The following is a 21,048-nucleotide window of genomic DNA, read 5'->3' on the forward strand; positions in this document are numbered from 1 at the left end:
AGCAGGGAGGGGGCGGGATGGTATAAAGGGGGCCACAGTGGGGCTCAGGAGGCAGCTGTGAGCTCTTCTGGCCTTGGCATCCATCTCGCCGCCCCAAGCAGCCATGCAGAAGCTCCTCCTGGCTCTGGCTTTTGGGTCGCTGTTCTCGGAGCTGAGGCTGGGGGCTGAGGGCCGGAACCCACCCTATGGCGTCAAGCTGTGTGGGAGGGAGTTCATCCGGGCTGTCATCTTCACCTGTGGGGGCTCCCGCTGGAGACGGACAGGTGAGAAGGGGGACTGTGGGGTGGCGTGCATGGCTGCTGGGTACTCAATGGGAGTGGAGCGGCGTCTGCTGGTTGGAATGGGAGTGGGAGCTGAGGATCAGGTCTCCTGGGTTCTATTCCTGGCTCTGGAAGAGAAGTGGTGTGCGTGAGGCGGGGGGGAATTGGGAGTCCTGACTCCCGGGTTCTATTCTTGGCTCTACCACTGACTTGCAGCGTGACTTTTTGTCAGCTCACTCCCCCACTCTGTGCCTCAGTTTCCCAATGTGTAAAACAAGGATCAGTGTCCCTACCTTGCCTCCCCAGAGGTGGGGATTGTGAGGCTTAATTCAATGTTGGTGAAGTGTGCTGCGGCTTTGGAGGGGGGTTCCACGGGCACAATCCAGGAGTGACTGAGTGTCTGCTCCCCGCAGGGTGGGGTGTGACTCGCTGCTTGGTTCTTAGGAGCAGCCCGGGGAGCCCGTGTCACCCAGAAGGGCAGATCTAGGGTCCCACATTTATCCCCCTCCAGCAGCTCCCAGAGCAGATTTGCTCCCATGACAAGTCAGAAGCCAATGGCAATTTCCCCCCTGGGAAATTTGCCGCGCTTCCTGCCTCATCGCCCGCCAGCTGGAGGGATCTGTGATGGGGCGTACAAACCCCGTGCGGCCAGGAATAGGTTCCCACGCTGCATTGGCTCAGTCAGCCCTGCCCCGCTACACCCGCAGTGAGTGTCAGCCCTGGAGGGGAAGGGGCTAAAAGGGGGGAGCTTATCCCTACCACTTGCTCCTTGAAAGAAGCTGGGCTCAGGCCAGAGGTTGCAGCCTGCCAGTGTCTAGTCCGGATGTGGGGCTAGTGTTGGATTTGCTACCCAGGACTTGTCTGTTGTTCCCACTGCAGGTGCTAGACTGAGCCCTTGCTTTTATTCCCAGCTCAGCCACCCGCCCTGCTGGGGGACCTTGGGCATGTCCCTTCCCCTCACTGTGCCTCAGTTTCCCCATCTGTAGAATGAGGCTTTGATCTGTTCAGAGAGCAAGATCTTCAGGGCAGGGACTGTCTCTCCCCTTGTGTCTGTGCAGCACCTGGCACAATGGGGACCCTGCTCTTGGCTGGGGAGGAGCCAGGGTTTTGTGCCACATTTAGTGTGATTGGGGGCCCCTGATCTCAGGTGTGGGGGGTGGTCTGTGCAGCTCCTGGTGCAGTGGAGACACTGACCTTGTTTGGGGGGAGGGCCTGTGGTCAGGGAGATGCCCACCCCATCATGTGGGCATCACTCAGGAAGGGGTGTCTGTCCACTCACTAAGGAGGGGGGTGTCTGTGAAGTGACTGGTGTGATGGGAGGCCCCGATGTCTGTGTCTGTGCCGTGCTCGGGTGTCTGTGCTGTGCTCGGCGAGATAAGGCATCTAGGTTTTACTTTTGTGCACCATGCTGCTTAGGGAGTGACCTATTGGCAGGGTCTCTTGGGTCTTTAAGAGAGAGGCTTGCATGTCAGAACGAGAAGGCAGAGAGACCAGGATAATGTCAGATGGGAGCACTGTGTGGCCACCTCTGCAGGCTGGAATCAGAACAGCTCGTCTGTGTGTCATAGGCCCTATATTGCTAACAGCAAGAGGGAGATTTTCCCTTCAAGTCAAGCGGAGAGGTCAGTGGTCCTGGAGCAGGAGAAACTGAGTTCTAGCCTTGCTGTCGACAGGAAATTGTGACCTCTGTTCTCTATGCATTAACCCCTTCCCTCCCACTTCCCTGTCTCCTCCTCCACTGCAGGTGACCTCGATATCCTGAGCAGCCCCCCTGCAGGGGAAGACTCCGCAGAAGCCGCCTCCAGCGAGTGGGATGCCAGCCACCTGCCCGGGACGCTGCCCCACCAAGAGCTCTCCTCCGACTACCACGAGAGGTGGAGAGGCAAACCGGGCCGCGGCCTCGCCGAAGCAAGCTGGCCTCTGGAGCGCGTCGTCCGGGACGTCATGGCAGGGCTGAGCACCTCGTGCTGCAAGTGGGGATGCAGCAAGAGCGAGATCAGCTCCCTGTGCTAGAGGCGGGGGGCTGGGGCACAGGGGGAGGGGGCAGGGTTCAGCACACGGCACTAGGTCTTCAGCTGGCGTCAGGACAGCTCTGATTAGCACCGGCGGAGGATCTGGCCCTGGGATCACGGCTGCAAGTAGAAACCCACAGTTAAGAGCCCTGCAGTTGCTCAGCTCCCTGGGAGCTCTGCCCGAGTGAGGACTGCAGGGAACGGGCCGTGGAAATGTATGTGACTTCAGATGGGGTAATATAATGCTGGGGGTGGCCCCTGGAAGGGGGCAGTGGTGGACTCCAGGGTTCTGGGGCAAATGGAGATGGGCGGCTGAGTTTCGATTTGGACATGAATAAGGAACCAGATGACAAATCTCACCCTGCCCTTCCCCTTCCAGTTGTGGTGTCCCCCCCGCATGTTGCCTCTTCTTGCGCTGGTATTCAGGGTTAAATAAAAGATCAAAAGAAATTAACTGTGTGAGAGGGACTCTGGGATCAGGGGCATGGGGCTGCACATTCCCACACGCTGGAAAATCGGAGCGATTTAGCAGGGGCTGGACCTTCCCCAGAGCGCCTCCTGCTGGGGCTGGAGTAGCCAGGAGGTCCCCTCCAGTCGGCACATCTCCCTCGCTCCCTGTCCCGCCCCCTGTTGGGAGAAGCCAGGACTGCAATGGCTGTGAGCTACCCTCCCACAGCTGGCACATCTGCCCTGCTCCCTGCAGCGCCCCCTGCTGAGACTGGAGCTCCCCACAAAGCCAGCTCTCCTCCTCAGGTCCTGTAGGGCCTGCTGCTGGAAGAAGCCGGGCGTGGACTAGCTGGAGCCGCAGCTATGCCCCATAGCCCTTCCTGGGAAAGCCCCTGGGCTGAGAATTCCCGTCAGGTTCTGCCTTACTTCCCTGTGGCGTCATGTTTTGTGGTGAATTCCAGGAATGATTCTCCTCTTACCCCCGCTTCCAGTCCGTCCCCAGCAATCGATGCATAACAGCAACGGTTGGGCAAGCCTGGTAAACACCACTCGCAAGGGACGCTCTTAAAACCCTGCATGTGTTCTCTGTTTGTCCGGCCCCTAACAGAGCAGGGTCCTGGTCTATGACAGGGGTGCCTAGGCCTGATACACCCCCTACATCCCCCAGGAGCCAAGTGACCATGGCCGGGCTCACAGAAAAGAGGTTTTCAAAGGGGTTCAAAAAACCCCTTTCAAAAGAGGTTTAGCAAAGGGCTTTTCAAGAGGAGTCGACACAGCTCCAGGGGCAGGGCCCCATGGCTCTGATTCTCCGGCTGGTGGGCTGCAGGCTGGATAGTCAGCCTTCAGATCTGTGGGGCTGGTCAACTGTCACTCTGCAGCTGGTGGAGTCAGTTAGCTTAGTGCTAACCACTAGACCCCAATCCCCTCCCCATGCTGGGAATAGAACCTAGGAGGGCTGGGGCCCGGCCCCCCTGCTCTAACCACTAGACCCCACTCTCCATCAGAGCTGGGAATAAAAACCATAAGTCATGACTCCCAGCCCTCCCCCTCCCCTGCTCTACCCACTTGACCCCACTCCCCTCCCAGAGCTGGGGATAAAACCCAGAAGTCCTGACTTTCTTCCTTTGCTTGCACATGTCTCCTTGCACTGGAATCTCCTTAATGAGGGATATTATTAGATGCACGTTAGTACATTGTGTGGCACTGAACAAAGAATGTTACTTAGTGTTTGTGACGAAGTGGGACTGTTCTTAATGTTTCCTCTGAATAGTGTGGGGGTGCCTCAGTTTCCCCTAGGCAGTTCTTAAGTATCTAGGTGGTGGGGTAAGGGTGTATGATCATTGCAGAGCCCTAGAGGGCAGGTGTGTGCAGGGGTCTGGACACAGAGAATGGCCAACACCCTGTTTCCTGGCCACTGATGGCCTGGCCCTTCCCCCCTGCAAGGTGAGAGCTAAAGGGTTGGAGAACAAAGGAATCAGGTGACCTCCTGGCCCAGGAAAGGGACAAAGCCCAGAGGAGGAGGGGCTGGAAAGAGTTTCAGTTTGGGGCTGGCTGGGGACGTGGAGTGAAGGGCAGACGGGGTTGTCTGGCTCACTGCCCCCCAGAATGGACCCAGCTGAGGGGTCCTGTTCCCTGCACCTACAAGCTCTGTGTTAGACCATGTTCCTGTCGTCTAATAAACCTCTGTTTTACTGGCTGGCTGAGAGTCACGTCTGACTGCAGAGTTGGGGGGCAGGACCCTCTGGCTTCCCCAGGACCCCGCCTGAGCGGACTCGCTGTGGGAAGCGCACGGAGGGGCAGAGGAGGCTGAATGCTCCGAGGTCAGACCCAGGAAGGTGGAAGCTGGGTGAGCTGTGTGTCCTGCAGACAGGAAGGCGACTGCCCCAGAGTCCCGCCTGGCTTCATGGGGAGCAGTTCCAGAGCATGGCCCGGGGACCCCGTGACAGTGTTGTTACAGGAAACAAGAGTCCTGGAGTCAACAGTTCTCCATGTTGCTGTGGGAGAGAGTATGGGCTTGTGGTTAGAGCAAGGGAGGTGTGGGTCCGGACCCCTGAGCGCTGGGAGAGGAGTATGCTGTAGATTAAGAGGGGACAGGAAGCAGGACTCGTGGACTCTGTTCCTGGCTGTGAGAGGGGAATGTGAACTAGTGGTTAGAGCAGCGGCAGAGAGCTGAAAACCAGGACTCCTGGCCGTTATGCCTATTGCTGGGTGGGGAGCGAGGTCCGGTGGTTAGAGCGGAGCTGACTCCATGGTCTAGTGGCAAAGAAAAGAAGTGGGTAAACTAAACTCCGTCAGCCCCAGATCGGCAGTGGGTCAGCTCTGTCTGCCCCCGTTTACTCTCCACGACGCTCCTGGGGCGACCGGGAGTTCGGGGTTCTCGTCCTCGCTCTGCCCGGCACATGGCTAAAGCGACAGCCTGGGGGATCCCCAGCTCCGCGGCGCGGTGTGCGGCGCTTGGCGTCTCCTCCCTGCCTGCGCCCCCCGCGCCCCAGAGACACCAACCGAGCAGCCCCCCCGCCTTCCGGCGCTAGCTCGGGGGGAGGTGCGCCCCGAAGATCCACCCGGGCGACGCTGCAAACTTTCGGAAACTCTGACGGGGGGCTTGTTCCGGTGTCTCGGCAGCTGGCTGCGTGTGTGTGTGTGTCCGTGTCCTGTACAGCTTGCTCAGCGAGTGTGCAACCCAGCGCTTCCTGCTTCGGGCTCTTTCCTCTTCACTCGCCGCCGGCCGCTTTGTCCCACGGCGAGCGCCGGGCGGCCCCCGAGGCAGGCGGCGGGGACCGTGGGAGCCCCTGGCATGTGGCCTGATTTTGCAACCGCTTCCTTTCCCAGCTGTTTCTCTGTTCCTTTGTCCTCTTACCAGGGGAACTCGGCCAGAGACTCCAACTTTAAGCCAAGTATGTGACGGGGGTTGCCAAGTACCTTGTGGAGGGGATTGTGGGACAGTGTTGGCTGACGGGTAAGGATGGAGGGGGGGGGGTTACTGGGCTTAGGTGATGGGGCCCAGCTGTTCCAGATGTGGGGGGGGGGCCTCTGCATTTCCTCCCTCCCCCCCCCTCCCCCGGGCAGGGAGGGCTGCAGTGAAAGCGGGGTCTCAAAGGGTGGTCCGCGGAAGATCTCTGGATGATCATTTGTTCAGGTCGTACTATGGAGTGGGTGGAGAGGAGGTGAGCAGGGCAGAAGCACAAAGAAGCGCTTGACACAAGCCCTACTGAGTCCAAGAGTCAGGACTCCTGGATTGAATTCCCAGCTCTGGGAGGGGAGTTTGGGCTCATGGTTAGAGGAGCGGTGGCTGGGAGCCAAGATGCTAGGGTTTTACCCTGGCATGAGAAGGGGAGTCGTGTTTACTGGTTTGGGGCGGGGCTGCTGGGAATCAGGTCTCCTGGGTTCTATTCCCAGCTCTGTGAGTCAGAATTACTGGGTTCTATCCATGGAACAAGGGGGGGAGTGGGATCTAGTGGTTAGAGCAAGCAGAGAGGGCTGGAAGTCAGATGTCCAGTCCTATTCCCAGATCTCGGAGGGGAGTTGGAATTAGTGGTTCGAGGCGCAGCAGACTGAGAGTCAGAATTTCTGCATTTTACCCCTGGCTCAAGGAGGGGAGTGGGATCTAGTGGCTAGATCGGGGCGGGGGGGCAGGCTGGAAATCAGGGTAATAAAGACAATGACAATTGAAGTCAAGGTTAGTTTTTGCTACGAGACCAGACTGATCCAAAAGCTTAGCAGGATTCCAAACCATCAGCTTGGACATTTATATGGGTAAGGAGAGCATCCGAGAGGGAAATCCTGGCCCTAGAGGAGCCAATGGGAATTTTGCCCAAGAAATTTACAACCTTCTAGCTTCGAGGCTGGAGCCGATTAGGGGTCAGGAAGGACCTTTCCTATGGGCTGGTGATCCCCACCCTGTGGGGTTCTGGGACAGCAGGTGCCAGGCACTGCTGGGTGGGCTAGATGGACCTTGGTGCTGATCCAGTCCGGCCTTTCCTATGTGCTGTCTGCGCATGAGAGCAAACTGAGGCCATGAAGAGGTGCAAGTCGGAGCTCCAGTGCATCACCACGTCACTGGTTTCCCATCAGACTCCCCGCTTTCTCATTTTGTTTTGTTTCGTTCTGCTCTTTTATTTACTATTTTTTTGCTTTTGACATTTAGATCTCACCTCCGTGTTAGAGCTTTATCCTGCCACCTGTCACTATGGACTCTGGGCACCTCCTGTGTTAAACCCACAGCAATAGCATGGCCTGAGCGGATTTCATGGTGTCTCCGGCCCTTCCCCTTTTTGGGGGTCAAATTAATGCCTGGGGTGTAGTTTGTGGGCTCGATTTTTATTCATTTCCTTTAGTTGTTGGTGGCAATTTTAGGATGCTTTGTCTCCTCTGGTATTTTCTTCCCCACCTTCCTGTGAGAAGACTCTGTGGATAACAGGGAAGCTTTTGCCCCCTGAGATGCTTATGAACTGAGTGGGGAAAACACTGATTTGTTTATTTCATTGGTGCCTATTTAACTCAAATGCCGAGGAGCGGTTAGGAGCAAAACTATCTGGGTTAAACTCTGCAATTAAACAATAACAATGACTAATAACTCCCTAGCTTTTATCTAGTGCTCTTCATCCCAATTAACATGGCACACATTAATGGATGAAAACCGGGTTACATGATAGTTCTCAAAGTGTAAGTGGAGACTCAGCATCAAGCAGGTCTGTTTCTAGTGGAGTCCAGCCGGGATCTGCTCTTGGCCCTGCTATGCTACTTAACATTGTTATTAATGATATGGAAGAAAAGAAAACAAAACCATCCCTGATAAAGTTTGACCGCCGCACAGAAATTGGGGGAATGGTAAATAACAGAGAGGATGGGGTCACTGCTTCAGGGCAGTCTGGATTGGTTGGTAAACCGAGGAAGCAAGCAATCTGCATTTTGAAATGGCCCAATGTAGCTGTTACATTTCAGAACAGAGAATGTCGGCCATGCTTACAGGATGGGGACTCTCTCCTGGGAAGCTGGGACTCTGGAAAGATTTGGGGGTCATGGCAGAAAACCAGCTGGACAGGAGCTCCCAGCGCAAAGCTGGGGCCAAAAGGGCTAGTGGGATCCAGGGATGTATAAATGGGAATCTGGATTCAAGAAGGATGTTGATAAATCAGAGAGGAGTCAGAGAAGAGCCACGAGAATGATTGACAGGTTAGAAAACTTGCCTGATAGTGAGAGACTCAGGGAGCTCAATCTATTCAGCTCAATGAAGGGAAGGTTAAGGGGTGACTTGATCCCAATCTGTAAATACCTATAAATTTTTGATAACAGGCTCTTCTATCTAGCAGCCCAAGGTCTAACAAGAGCCAATGATGTTGAAGCTAGACCAATTCAGGCTGGCAGTAAGGCGTTGTTTTTTTTTAACAGCAAGGGGGATTGATCACTGGAACAACTTACCCAGAGTCGTGGTGGCTTCTCCATCGTGGACAAGTTTACAGTCAGGACTGGATGTGTTTCTAAAGGCTCTGCTCTGGGAATTATTGTGGGGGACATTCTCTGGCCTGTGTTAGCCAGGAGGCCAGACCAGATGACAACGGTCCCTTCTGGCCTTGTGATCTATGACTCAGGAGCTCTCCAAGCATTTCACACAGGATCACCAGCCATCTTTTACAGATGGGGACATTGTAAATTAGAGGCGGAGGGAGCTCCCGGTCTGCATTTCTGAGACCTCCCAGGAGACTCCCGGCAAAACCATAGGGGCCCAGATCTGCTGCACTAAGGTGGTTACCAGCATACACACCCTTGCTCCTTGCTTGCCAGGTTGCTGACCAGCTATCTCTGCTTCCCATGCGGGGCTGGCACCATGAGGAAGAGATGGAGGGGAGCGTGGCTCCTGCTGCTGGCACTGAAGACCTTTGGGTTTCAGGAAGGTGAGAGCTCAATTTCAATTTCCCAGGACACCCAAGTCCTGGTTCTGATTTCATTGACACTGGGGTAAATCAGGAGTGACTCCTAAAGAGTCTATTGCCACGCATGGATGGAAAGCCAGTCGGGGTGCCGTCAGAATCAGACCCCTGCTCTGTCTGAGGCTCAGTCCCCGGCCCCGTACCCACCAGGCTGCAACTGCCCCAATGGACCACAACAGCCCCACCCCTGCTCTCTACAGCACAGGACCCCAGGCACCACACCCAGGTCAGCACTGTTGGAGGGGAGAGAGCCCCCTGGCGAGCCCCCCCCCTCCCTGCGGCACCCTGACTTTCCCATCCACCAGGCCTGGCTCTGCCCAGCGTGAGCAGATGGAAACCCAGTGAAAGAGGATCTAGGTTACCCCCACGGGCAGACACCCTCTCCCCTCCCCCCTGGCCACCGACACTCAGATTGCTAGTGCCCTGCGGTTTATAACTGTTTGACTTGGTGGCACGTGTGCTGGGGGAGATAATGACAGAGGCTTCGGGCACGGAGATGCGGCTGCTGCAGACAGACAGAGGAAGGCTCCATCAGCCCCTCCCCCCCGGCCCCCCACCCCGCGAGAGGAGGACAGAGCCCTAGACCTGCTGCACTCAACAGGAAGCACTGAGCTAGGTTAAGGCAGGGGATGGGGCATCTTAATGGAGACCGAGTGACAGCACAGCCCTCTGCAAGTCTGTGCTCAGGAGGGGGGCTCAGGACTCCTGGGTTCTATTCCCAGCTCTGGGGGGAGAGCAGGAGTTAGTGGATTAGAGCAGGGGGGCACTGGGAGTCAGGACTCCTGGGTTCTATTCCCAGCTCTGGGGGGAGAGCAGGAGTTAGTGGATTAGAGCAGGGGGGCGCTGGGAGTCAGGACTCCTGGGTTCTATTCCCAGCTCTGGGGGGAGAGCAGGAGTTAGTGGAGTAGAGCGGGGGGGCACTGGGAGTCAGGACTCCTGGGTGCTATTCCCGGCTCTGGGTGGGGGAGGAGAAGGGTCTAGGCGGCAGACTGCTCGGTCTTAGCCCCAGGACCCCTGGTGCTTAGGCCCAGGACCCCTGGGGCCAGTCACGCTCAGGCTGGATAGAAGCGTCCAAGCCCCCGGCCTCCCCAGACAGCTGCAGGTTGATGTGTGCTTGGGTGCAGGTGACCCAGAGGAACCCACAGGGCTGGAGTGTTACCAGATGGGCCCCAGAGGGGGCATGAATTGCACATGGCCCAGCAGGACCGGCCCTGAGGCTACCACCACCTACACCCTCCACTACCAGAGCCTGAAGTTGTGAGTATAACCCCCTGCCTGGGGGAGGGAGCCCAGGATCCCACCCACTGCTCAGGTGCCCAGAACAGCTCCCCAGCTCTGGGAGGGGAGTGGGGTGCAGTGGCTAGAGCAGGGGTCGGCAACCTTTCAGAAGTGGTGTTCCGAGTCTTCGTTCATTCACTCTAATTTAAGGTTTCGCGTGCCAATCATACATTTTAACGTTTTTAGAAGGTCTCTTTCTATAAGTCTATAATCTATAACTACACTATTGTTGTATGTAAAGTAAATAAGGTTTTTAAAATGTTTAAGAAGATTCTTTTAAAATTACATTAAAATGCAGAGCCCCCCAGAGCGGTGGCCAGGACCCAGGCAGTGTGAGTGCCACTGAACATCAGCTCGCGGGCCTCCTTTGGCACCCGTGCCATAGGTTGCCTACCCCTGGGCTAGAGCATGAGCTGGGAGCCAGGACTCCTGGGTTCTATTCCCGGCTCTGGGAGGGCTGTGGGGTCTAGAGGTTAGAGCGGAGTGGGAGGTCTGGGAGCCAGGACTCCTGGGTTCTATTCCCGGCTCTGGGAGGGGTGTGGAGTCTAGAGGTTAGAGCAGGGTGGGGGTTGGGAGCCAGGACTCCTGGGTTCTATTCCCGGCTCTGGGAGGGGTGTGGGGTCTAGAGGTTAGAGTGGAGTGGGAGGTCTGGGAGCCAGGACTCCTGGGTTCTATTCCCGGCTCTGGGAGGGGTGTGGGGTCTAGAGGTGAGAGCAGTGGGAGGTCTGGGAGCCAGGACTCCCGGGTTGTATTCCTAGCTCTGCCCTGTCGTATGCTCCGACTCATCAGTTTCTTCCCTGGGTTCATCCGCCAGCAAACGCAACCAGACGCAGAGTTCCCAGGCCCCCGCCAGACAGAGCTGGGTGGTGATTGGAAGAAGCAACCTGACACGCAATGAGAACTATGCCGTCTGGGTGGAGGCTGGTGACGGGACCCAGATCACACCAAGGCTAACTCTGACCCTGCACGAGATAGGTGACCCAGCGCCAGGCAGCAGCCCAGCTCCTCCCCGGCCCTAGGAGTGAATGGTGGGGGTGGGTGGATTGGGAGATGGGGGCTAGGCTGTTGGGCCCCATTGGGAATATGTGTGGATTTCATCTCGAGGCTTTCCACTTAAAATCCTCTAGAACTGGGCCAGCTGTTTCATAGAAAGCCCAGGTACAGTGATTAGATTGGGTGTGGGTGAGGCTGGGAGCCAGGACTCCTGGGTTCTATCCCAGTTGTGGGAGGGGAGTGGGGTTCAGTGGTTAGGCCTGGGAGCCAGGACTTTTGGCTCCTACTTTCCCTTCATCCACTGTGTTGGTTCCAGTGAAGCCGGATCCCCCTGTACTGAGCCTAGAGGACGTGACCCCTGTGGTCACCGTGAGCTGGACAAACCCCCAGTGGCCTGAGCATTTCTCCCGGGATCTGGCCTGCCACCTTCGCTACCGGGTATCTGGGACCCCCAACTGGACCAGGGTGAGTCTGCGTGACAGGATTGCAAAATGTGCGTGGGGCGGGGCGGGGGGGTTGAAAGACAGGGCTTCCTCTGGGATAGCAGCCTACTACTGCTGCTAGATAATAGAGCTCCTCCTTCAGCTCAAGTAATGGAGGACTGCATTCTGGTGCTACAGAGTCCTGGGTTCAAATCCTGCTCATAACAAATAGCAGGGCTTGTTACACCGTCTGCTGACTGGGGGCCGTTGTAGAATGAAAGATGCTGATTCCTAGTTACGCTCAGGCCCATCTACTCCTTAAATTGGGATGACCTGGCCACCACAGAATTCCTCCTACACCGGGGCCTTGCTGGCTAGGGTGGAGCCGGCATACAGGCCAAAGGTCACCGTGTCTTAATCATCTGGGCTGAATGGCTCAGGGGTCCACCAATGGAGCATTAGACCCCGCTCCGCTTCCAGAGCTGGGGACAGAACCCAGCAGTCCTGACTCCCAGCCCCTCTGCTCTAACCACTGGACCCCGCTCCCCTCCCAGCCCTCCCTCCTGCGAGATGGGTCCCCAGAGCCCTGTGGCCCCATCTCTCTCTGTGCCGTTCTCCCTGGCAGGTTCATGAGGGGGATGTTGAGCCCAACCACTACGAGTTCTCCAGCCTGGAGCCTTTCACGGCCTACGAGGTGCAGGCCCGCTGCATCCCTGAGGACAGGAAGGGCTTCTGGAGCGACTGGAGCCCGTCCCAGACCTTCCAGACTCCCGAGGCTGGTACGCATGGGCCTGAGCAAAACGCCTGCCTTGCCGGGGAGCGTCACATGTGGTGTAGTCAGTTAAGGCGGCAACAGTCAGGACTCCTGGGTTCTATTCCTAGCTCTGGGGTGGAAGGGGGGGGGTCAGGGGGCTGGAAGTCAGGACTCTGGGGTTCGGTTCCCAGCTCTGGGAGGGGAGTGGGGTCTAGTAATGGGGGAGAAGATGAAAAAACTGGGTGCCAGGATTCCTGGGTTCTATTCCCAGCCCTGGACAAGGTCTCCCTGCAATGCTAAATGCAGAGGCCTTTCCTGCCCCGGGCAGTCAGGGGAACACCCCTCTTGGGAAGGGGGCCCAGTGCTTTCCTGGCTCCGGAGAGCTGCTGTGTGCCCTGTACACCCTCCCTGCCCTGGAGCGACCCCATTTCTTCTCTGATGCCACGGCCCCTCTCTGTTGCCCTTAGCCCCGCTGGGCCTGGTGGACGTGTGGCAAGTGGCCAGCCCTGCTGAGTCCGGAGAGCCCAGCCTGCTGCTGCTGTGGAAGGTGAGACCCACCCGGGCCCATCATTGCAGGGTTGAGGTTCCCTGGCGCTACCCCCCCGAGAGGCCCCCGTGCTTAGATCGCTGCAAACCAGGAAACAAAGGGGTACAGTACAGCAGGAGTCTTCCCATCGGTGCCGGAGGTCCCAGCCAATTGGATAAGCTCCGCTGTCACATGACTAGGGGTGTGCACCCCGGTGCCCTGGCCAAATTCTGATTGGCTTTCCCTCCTGGACACGCCCGTAGCCTCCACTTCCTGTCCTAAACTGATGAGCAATGTGTCCATGCAGCTGCTAAGCAGCGGCCACGTTCCACCCCAGAGGTGGTTGCATTGCAGGGGTGGCCCAGGTTATTCCCAGGCAACTGGGGCCTAGCGATGTCAAGCACAAGGGGCGGCCCCATCTGGAGGGCGGGGTGGGGCAGGGGGAGGGGATGGGATACTCATCCATTTGCGTTAACCCTTCGCTGGATTCCCTACCAGCCGCTCAAGTCCGAAGGAGCCAGGGGAGTCATTCGCAGCTACAGCCTGGCCTTCCGGACGGGCAGCGACGGCGCCGAGAGCCCCCTGGAGTCCCCCTGCTGCAACGCGAGCCTCCCCTCCAGAACCACCCATGTCTGGATCTCGGCAAACAACCACGTCGGGCGGACGCAGCCTGCCAACCTCAGCCTGGAGCGGCAGGGTACGACCCCGTGGGGGCCTGACCGCACTGGGCCCATGTCCCATTCCCTACCCACTGAGCCAGACTCTCCCCTGCCGCAGGGTCAGATGGGAGCTGGCATCCCCTAGAGGGGAAAGGCCCTGTGCCCCATTCCCTGCTCCCCCTGCACCGAGCCAGCCAGTCCCACACCCTGGGGCCAGATGGGAGCCGGCGCTCCCTAGAGGGGAAAGCCCCCATTCCTTGCCCCCCCCCCCAAGCCAGCCAGTCCCCCCACGCTGGGCTGGATCCGGGATGGCGCCCCCTAGAGGGGAAAGGCCCCAAGTTCCATTCCCTGCCCTCCCTGAGCTGGCCCCTCCCCTGCCATGGGGTAAGATGGGAGCTGGCGCCCCCTAGAGGGGAAAGACCCTGTGCCCCATTCCCTGCCCCCCCCCCCCCAGCCAGCCAGTCCCCCCACGCTGGGCTGGATCTGGGATGGCGCCCCCTAGAGGGGAAAGGCCCCGAGTCCCATTCCTGCAGCATCCCTAAGCTGGTGCAGGGGGGACCCAGAGAACGACTACCCTAGGGCGAGCTGCGCCCAGTGATGGATCCTGTGGATTCTCCCAGATCTACCTGCCCCAGCGGGGGTCCAAGCTGTGGCCACGCATGGGCAGGATCTCCACGTTACCTGGGAGCCCAGCAAGGACCCACTGGAAGGGGAGCCCACGGAGTACCTGGTGGAGTGGGCCAAGGAGTGCAGCAGCTCAAAGGCGGCATCCCTGGGCTGGGTGCGCAGGGCGGCGGGCGTTCACAGTGCCCTGCTGACAGGTATGGGGGGAGCCTGGCCACAGAGGCCCCTGCATGCCACAGCATGGGGCCAGGGGGCTGCTTCGGCCTGTCCCACGCCTGACACTCTGCTGGGAAAACTCAGAGCCCGAGCAACGGTCAGGCCCTTTGCACGTGTGAGTGAGGTCTAGTGGTTAGAGCAGGGGGGGGCTGGGAGTCAGGACTCCTGGGTTCTATCGCTGGCTGTGGGTGGGGAGTGGGGTCTAGTGGGTTAAAGGAGGGATAGGACAGGAGTCAAGGCTCCTGGGGTCTAGTCCCAGCTCTGGAAATGGGGAGTGGAGTCTAGTGGTTAGAGCCGGGGGGGGGGCTGGGAGTCATAACGCCTGGGCTCTATCCTGGGCCCTTGCACAAAATAGCTGGGTGCCTCAGTTTCCCCATTTGTAAGATGAGCCTTGGAGTCCTGCTGCACCGAGGACGGGGAGGGGAGGCCGGGGCTGTGGGGCTTGGTTGTGAGGTGCTCGAGAAGGGCAGGGAATTTCTACTTTGTGCTTCTAAGCCAGGACTCGGCAGCGACCGCTCAGATTGGCAGCTCCCCCTGGGAACTGACCCTGTCTCCCTTCGCTCCCCTGCCCCAGGTGACTTCAAGCCACGGGTGCCGTATCAGGTCCGCGTGTACGGGCTGTACCCCGGGGGCTTTGGTGCATCGGCCCCTGTCCGAGCCTACACCCAGGAAGGAGGTAGGCGCGCAGCCCCCGTCCCACCCTGATTGGCCCATGCTGGGAGCTAAGGAAGGTGAGATGGGTACTGCTGGTTTCACTCACAGCCCATCCCCTCTTCACTCTCCCCAGTGCCGTCGGCAGGGCCCCAGGGCCTGCAGGATCGTAGCATCTCCAAGGAGGCGTCTGTCATCTCCTGGGAGGCGATCCCCCTGGCGCAGTGCAACGGCCACATCACCCACTACACCCTCTACCTCGCCGCGCCCACGGGGAGCCCACAGACCTACCAGCCCAGTAAGTGCCGCCCCGTGGGGCATGGGGCCCTCCCCACAGATCCGGGGTGCTGTGGGAACAGGCATCACCCCAGCAGCATGGGCCTGGTGGGAGCTGAGCTGATATCTCAGGTGGGGCAGCAGCTGGAGTTGGACCTGGGGGTCTCCGAGCTAAAGGAGTTGCTCCCTCTGCCAGCCGTGGTAGTGAGACTTTTATCCTCTATGTAGGCTGGCCACTAGAGGGGGTGCTAGTGGAGACAGGAGCCGAGTCTTGGGAGTGGAGGAGGGGCACTAGCCTTGGACAGGAAGGGAAGCTGTCCCTTCCCCTGCTGTCCGACCCGGGAGGGGTGAGGCTGGGGGCAATGGGAACACGGAGACCTCAGGCCTCCCAGCTCACGCATCTCTCGTCCCTTGTGCAGTCGCTGCTACAGAGACAAGCTACAACCTCTCAGGCCTGGAGCCTGGCACCTCCTACCAGCTCTGGATGACGGGCTCCACCTCGGCTGGGGAAGGAAACGCCAGCTCCATCCACCTCTTCCACACGCCAGGTGGGGGCTGCCAGCCGCTGGGGGCTTGTGGGCTCAGCAGGGTCCGGCGGGGTGGAGCTGGGACGGGAGACCCTAGAACTGCAAGGAGCGGGGTGCTTTCCCCCCACCGTGGGACGAGGGGGTGCTGTGCTGCAGGATGTGGGCTCAGCAGGGGGCGCTTTCCCCCCAAGACTCAGGGGATCAGCTATGGTGTCCCAGTTTCAGTTCAGCCTCCCATGCAGTTGCAACCAGATGCGGGATTCTCCTTCACCTCCCGTGTGCAGCAAGGTGTGTAGCTGTTCCTCACCTGCCACGCCTCACCCCAGAGGCAGGTGCATCTCAGCACCGGGCGAGGGATCCCTGTGTAAACAGCTGCCATGCCCCACCCCAGAGATGGCTGCATCGCAGTGCTGGCAGAGCAATCCCCATGCACTGGTGCTGTGTTCCACCCCAGAGGTGGCTGCCTTTCAGTGCAACCGCCCCCCTCCATACCTACCTCTTTGCTTAACGCTTTGGGATTGTCAGAGGAAAGGATCCAGGAGGTTACAGAAGCCTTGTCCTGCCCTGCTGGGCCTTCCTCTCACTCTATGCCCCTGTAACGTGGCCGGGGGAGGGCACGGGTGTGCGTGGCACAGATCCTGTTGCAGAGTGGTGCCGCGTTAGGGCTGGGTGGGCCCTGCCCTCTCTGGGCCGCGTGGGGCTCTCCCCTCCAGCTGGGGGGGCATGTTGGGATTCAGGGACAGAGGCACTCAGGCTTTCTCCCAACCCTGCTCCCTCTCCCTGCAGATTCCCGCTGGGAGGCTGTCCTGGCTTCCCTCCTGGCGGTGGGATTCCTCCTTTTCCTGGCCTGCGTCCTGGGAGCTGTCCTGCATGTGCAGTAAGAATGCCAGGCAGTTGGTGGGGGCGGGGAGCGGGCCCCCACGCAGGGTCCTAGGTCATCCTGGACGAGGCTTTTAAGCCGTAGGGAGCCCTCGCCGTGTCGTGCTCAGTGGTGGCTGGGACACACAGACAGAGCCAGGCAACATCTTTCAGCGGAAACATTTTTGGTGAAAAACGGAGAGTCAGCAGCGCCAGCACGTTGGGCAAATCCGGGTCTGGTTGCCAAGTTGCGCATCGGAAAAGCAACCCCCCTCCCCACCCCCAAATTCCATGTCGAAATAGTTCCATATTGTCCCGGCTCCGAGCAGCTTTGGGTTTGGAAATGTCCTGCCGCGTCGGTTTTTGCAAACGGAGAAACGTTCCCAGGACGCGTGAAAGGCGAGCGCAAGGTGTCGATTTGCCCCAAATGAGGCTTTCCCACCCACAATGGTGGGGTCTGGCCTTTGCCATTCGCTGACACTGTTGAAAAACCTCAGGTCTGGCTTTCGGGGGGTTTTTTGGAATTGCCAGAGAGCCGAACACCCCAGGATTGGCTCAGCCCTGCACCCAGAGAGGTGGATACTCCTGCTCTAGCATTAGCTAGCAGAGCCGGTTCAGCTATAGACGCCCTCCAGCTTTTAGATCTAGTGGCTCTGGGTTCAATCCTGAGTACCCACAACCCACCCCCCGTCCCCCCAGTGGTGGAAGGACACACTCCCAGCACCAAGGGGGGCTGGGGTCTTCCTTAACCCTCGCTGTTCTGTAGTATCTGAGTCCCTGGGATTGGACGAGTCAGAGCCACGGAACCGTGGGCTGAGAGCCACCAAACTCGTTTCACCCAACAGCCGTTGGGCGACACTGGCTCCAAACTGGTGTCCTAGAGGCCAAAGGCTCCCAGTCTGGTGGTGGTGGTGGGGGGATGAGGGAGCTAGTTAGAGGGTGAGACAGCGGGGGGAATAAATTTAAATGGGGTGCCTGAGAGATGGATGGGGGAAGGCATCTCTCGTGGGTCTAATTTATGCAAACAAGGTAACGCATTGATCTAATTTATGCAAATGAGGCACAACGTGGATCTCATTTATGCAAATAAGATGTTGCATATTTATCAAGTCTGCAGATCAAGGCGTGCCATGATTTGCATAACACCTCAAGGGGGCTGGCCCTCCACAGCCAGGCAGTCTCCCTACCCCTCACCCCAGGTGTTAAAAAAAAACCCTTCCTCTCTCTCACCCACAGGCTGCTGGACCTGTGTCACAAGGTGCTGCCCAGCTGGTGCTGGGAGAAGGTCCCGGATGCCACCCACAGCAGGATTATGCTGCATGATGTGAACAGGGTGAGATGGGGGGCTCGGGCTAGGATGCGTGACCCGCCCTTGTCCTCTGCAGTAGGGCCAAGGGAGGCAGATCAGATGAGCCAGGCCTGGACAATCAGGGGTTTGGGAGTGGGGTCTAGTGGTTAGAGCAGGGGGGCCAGGCTGGGAGTCAGGACTCCTGGGTTCTATCCACAGCTCTGGGAGGGGAGTGGGGTCTAGTGGTTAGAGTGGGGGGGTGCAGGGAGTCAGGACTCCTGGGTTCCATGCCCAGCTCTGGCAGGGAGCTCCTTGTCGCTAGGGAGTGAGATGGCTGCTCTCATGATCTGTTTCCTCCAGGATCCCCACAGCTACAGGGGGCCTTTGGTGCGGGACCTGGACGCGGAGGAGCCCCCCATCACCGAGCTTGATATCGGGGAACCAGCAGAGCACATGAACCAGGGCTACTCAACTCTGCCCCAGCTGGAGTCTGTCCTGCCCCACAGCGGGGGGGCTGACGACTGGACCGGGAGCAAGCCCAGGACAGAGGAGCTGGTGCCAAGCAGCCCCACCCTGGAGGAGACGTGGGGAGACAAAGCCCCGGTCATTTCTGGCTACGAGAAACATTTCATGCCCACCCCGGAGGAGGTGCTGGGACTGGCCTGAGGGATGCGGCTGGGCGAGAACCACCAGCGCCACACAGCACTGCCCCAGGCACTGGGGAGACCCAGCCAGGAGTGCCTGGCTCGAGGGGCCAAAGACTGGGACATGGGGTCTTTCCCCTGTAGGGGGTGCCGGCTCCAAGCTCAGGTTGGGGCGCTCTTTGGGGCAGGGAATGGGTCACAGAGATTTTCCCCTGTAGTGGTGCAGGCTCTGATCCAGCCTTAATTCTGCAGCGACCGAATTGCCCCTGCCTGGTGGACTGAGTTTGCTGGTATACTGCGTCCCTCCTAGACAACCTCGCCGACAGGCTGCCTTAGCAGACACGCCAAAGACCGAATGGCCCATGGAGACCGAGTTCCTCTCCGGACTCCCAGCCCCCTCTGCTCTAACCACTACGCACGCTACTTCTCTCCTGGAGCTGGGGATAGAACCCAGGAGTCCTGACTCCCAGCCAGGGGCGGCTCTAGCAAGTGTCCCCGTCCCCCGCCCCCGAGCAGTCACCGCGGGACACGGACTGCCGCCCCATTCTAATTGCCGCCCTGAGCACCAGCTTCGAGAGCTGGTGCCTGGAGCCAGCCCCTGCTCCCAGCCCCCTCCTCCCAGAGCCTGTGACAGACCCAGACTCTGCCCCTCTAATTGTCAGCAGCCCATCACCCTGGTATCAGGGCCCCCCGCAGGTTCCCTCCTCCACAGGCCAGCTTTCTCCCCACTCTCGAGCCCTGCTCGAACTTGGAGCTGCACACCATGCAGTTGTATGGCATTTTTTTTTTACTTCTACATGTTTTTTTTAACCTTTGCTCCCTGTCTCTCATTGCCACAAACAAAGCAGCGACTTTCCTGTCGGGACCTCAAAGGGGCTGTCACATGGTGACTGGGCCCTTCATGGCAGGGCAGGGTCAGGAGCCCCTGTGACCCGCTGCCTCCCGCCTGGTGGTCAGAGGCTGCCAGGGAAGCTGCAGAAAGCGGCAAGCTCACCGCAGGAGTAGGGGTGGCTGGCAGCCGGCCTGGAGAGCCAGTGCCGGGGGGCTGTCGGTGGGCTGCATTGTGAGTAGAAGACTCAGCCGGTGGGGCGAGCGACAGCCTGGAACCCGAGTGCTCAGGGGTAAGTCACCTGGAGGTGACGTCCCTGTAGGGCGGACTGGGAAATGATGGGTCACTGTGACACTGGGCAGCCTGGTTACCAGCTGGGTGCTCCTGACCATTGAATGGGCCAGCAAGAGAGACTGGGTTCGCTTTATAGTGGACTGAGGGAAATTTGTCATGCCACAGGTGGGGCTGCCTTATTACAGCGCCTTACGGAGGCTAAGGAATTGTGCCTCACGTCAACGGCCTGGGAGGAAGGGAGCCTGAGTGCCATTTTACAGATGGGGAAACTGAGGCACAGAGTGACTGGGCTACAGTCACACAGCACGACAGTCGTGGACTTGGGTGTAGGACCCAGGAGTCCTGCCGCCCAATTCCCCATGCTTGCTCCTGGAACCCAGGCCCGCTGCCCAAGGCCCTGTGAGCACGGCTGCAGCTTGCCCAGACTCAGACAGTGGCAGAGCGAGGAGCTGGGCTCCAGCCCTTCTGGCTGCTACGCCACGACCACAAGAACATCCTTCCTCTCGGGCGAGGTGCAGAGTAAAGTGAAATGCTGCAGCCTTCCAGTGCAGCGCACGGGGCGGGGCAGGGCTCCGCTTCCGCAGCCCAGGGCCCCAGCCCAGAGCTGCCTCTGCACCGCACTGTGCCCAGCCTCCCCCTAGCACCGCCCGCCGTGCCCTCGGAGCACCGGGGGCTGCACAGCTGGGCAGGTCTCTGTGAGCAGCATGTGGCCCTGGCACCCTCTGGCTGCTCCTCTGCGTGCCAGACACGTCAGCTCTGTGCCCTGCTCCAGCCCTGCGCCTGACTTGGTCGGTTCGATGGAGTGGGCAGCACAGACTGGGGGGTGGGGGCGGGAATTGGCCCTGCAGCCCCCCACGCTGGGGGGGTGGGAGTTGCACTCAGTCTTGGCAGGGGTAGGAAAGGCCCAGCGGGTGCAGCCCAGCCCTCAGGATTCAACGCCCTGGGCGCGAACCTGACAGATGAAGGGAGGGGTTGGGACCTGAACTGAGCAATTGCTTGGACTATGAGGGGCTATGGGCCTTGAGAGGAAACCCCCCCCCAATGTGGGACCAATGAGGTGAACCCCTCTGGCTCGAAGAGTTAATATTGTAACAAGCTGGCTAACGCAGGTAACGCCACTGCCCTTTGGTGGCTCGGCTTAGCCATGTGTCATAGGCCCTGCATCGCTCCCAGCAATTCCCCTTCAGCGCCGGCAGCTTGGCCGTAGCAGCAAGAGAAGCTGAGTTCCAGGCTGATTGATAACAATCCTCCATGCTTTCCAGCTGCAATTATGTGCATTTACAGGGCCCAGTCAGGCTGGGTGCTGCCCAGACACAATGAAACAAGCCCTACCCCTAAGAGCTCACAGTCTAAACAAGGGAAACTGAGGCACACAGCAATGAAGTCACTTGTCCAAGGTCACAGGTGAGGCAATAGAGTCAGGAATTGAACCCAGGTGTCCTGAGTCCCTACTAAGGACCTTAAGCATGAAGCCAACGCTTGGCAGACATCAAGCCAAGGTGAGGGGGGGGGTTGAATTTCATGCCCAGTCTATTGAGCAGAGAGAAGAGGGAGATATTCCTA

General features: G+C 59.0%; 2 protein-coding genes across 6 annotated transcripts; both read left to right on the forward strand.

Moving 5' to 3' along the window:
* Positions 1-56: 56 nt before the first annotated feature.
* On the forward strand, positions 57-2,294 carry RLN3 (relaxin 3). The gene is made up of 2 exons (XM_074935644.1): positions 57-263; positions 2,005-2,294. The coding sequence occupies exons 1-2, from the start codon at positions 104-106 to the stop codon at positions 2,271-2,273; spliced, it is 429 nt and encodes a 142-aa protein (XP_074791745.1). The 5' UTR covers positions 57-103; the 3' UTR covers positions 2,274-2,294.
* Positions 2,295-4,354: 2,060 nt separating this feature from the next.
* IL27RA (interleukin 27 receptor subunit alpha) lies at positions 4,355-19,116 on the forward strand. 5 transcript variants are annotated; one of them, XM_074934869.1, is made up of 16 exons: positions 4,355-4,539; positions 5,580-5,675; positions 8,501-8,610; positions 9,771-9,903; positions 10,739-10,899; positions 11,234-11,382; positions 11,965-12,118; positions 12,561-12,640; positions 13,118-13,316; positions 13,899-14,099; positions 14,693-14,794; positions 14,906-15,067; positions 15,465-15,593; positions 16,359-16,449; positions 17,667-17,763; positions 18,079-19,116. In XM_074934869.1, the coding sequence occupies exons 3-16, from the start codon at positions 8,544-8,546 to the stop codon at positions 18,382-18,384; spliced, it is 2,031 nt and encodes a 676-aa protein (XP_074790970.1). In that variant the 5' UTR covers positions 4,355-4,539; positions 5,580-5,675; positions 8,501-8,543; the 3' UTR covers positions 18,385-19,116. The 5 variants fall into 5 exon arrangements, with proteins under 5 accessions (XP_074790970.1, XP_074790967.1, XP_074790971.1 ...); XM_074934866.1 differs by lacking the exon at positions 5,580-5,675 and having other exon boundaries at positions 4,355-4,565; XM_074934870.1 differs by lacking the exon at positions 5,580-5,675.
* The last annotated feature ends 1,932 nt before the right edge of the window (positions 19,117-21,048 follow it).

The sequence above is a fragment of the Natator depressus genome, chromosome 20, assembly GCF_965152275.1.
Source record: "Natator depressus isolate rNatDep1 chromosome 20, rNatDep2.hap1, whole genome shotgun sequence".
NCBI lineage: Eukaryota > Metazoa > Chordata > Testudines > Cheloniidae > Natator > Natator depressus.

Coding starts and splice junctions, on each gene's coding strand:
- RLN3 (XM_074935644.1), top strand. CDS start 104: ATGCAGAAGCTCCTCCTGGCTCTGGCTTTTGGGTCGCTGTTCTCGGAG. Junction 264..2,004: donor CTCCCGCTGGAGACGGACAG/GTGAGAAGGGGG, acceptor CCTCCACTGCAG/GTGACCTCGATATCCTGAGC.
- IL27RA (XM_074934866.1), top strand. CDS start 8,544: ATGAGGAAGAGATGGAGGGGAGCGTGGCTCCTGCTGCTGGCACTGAAG. Junction 9,904..10,738: donor CACTACCAGAGCCTGAAGTT/GTGAGTATAACC, acceptor TTCATCCGCCAG/CAAACGCAACCAGACGCAGA. Junction 12,641..13,117: donor GCCTGCTGCTGCTGTGGAAG/GTGAGACCCACC, acceptor ATTCCCTACCAG/CCGCTCAAGTCCGAAGGAGC.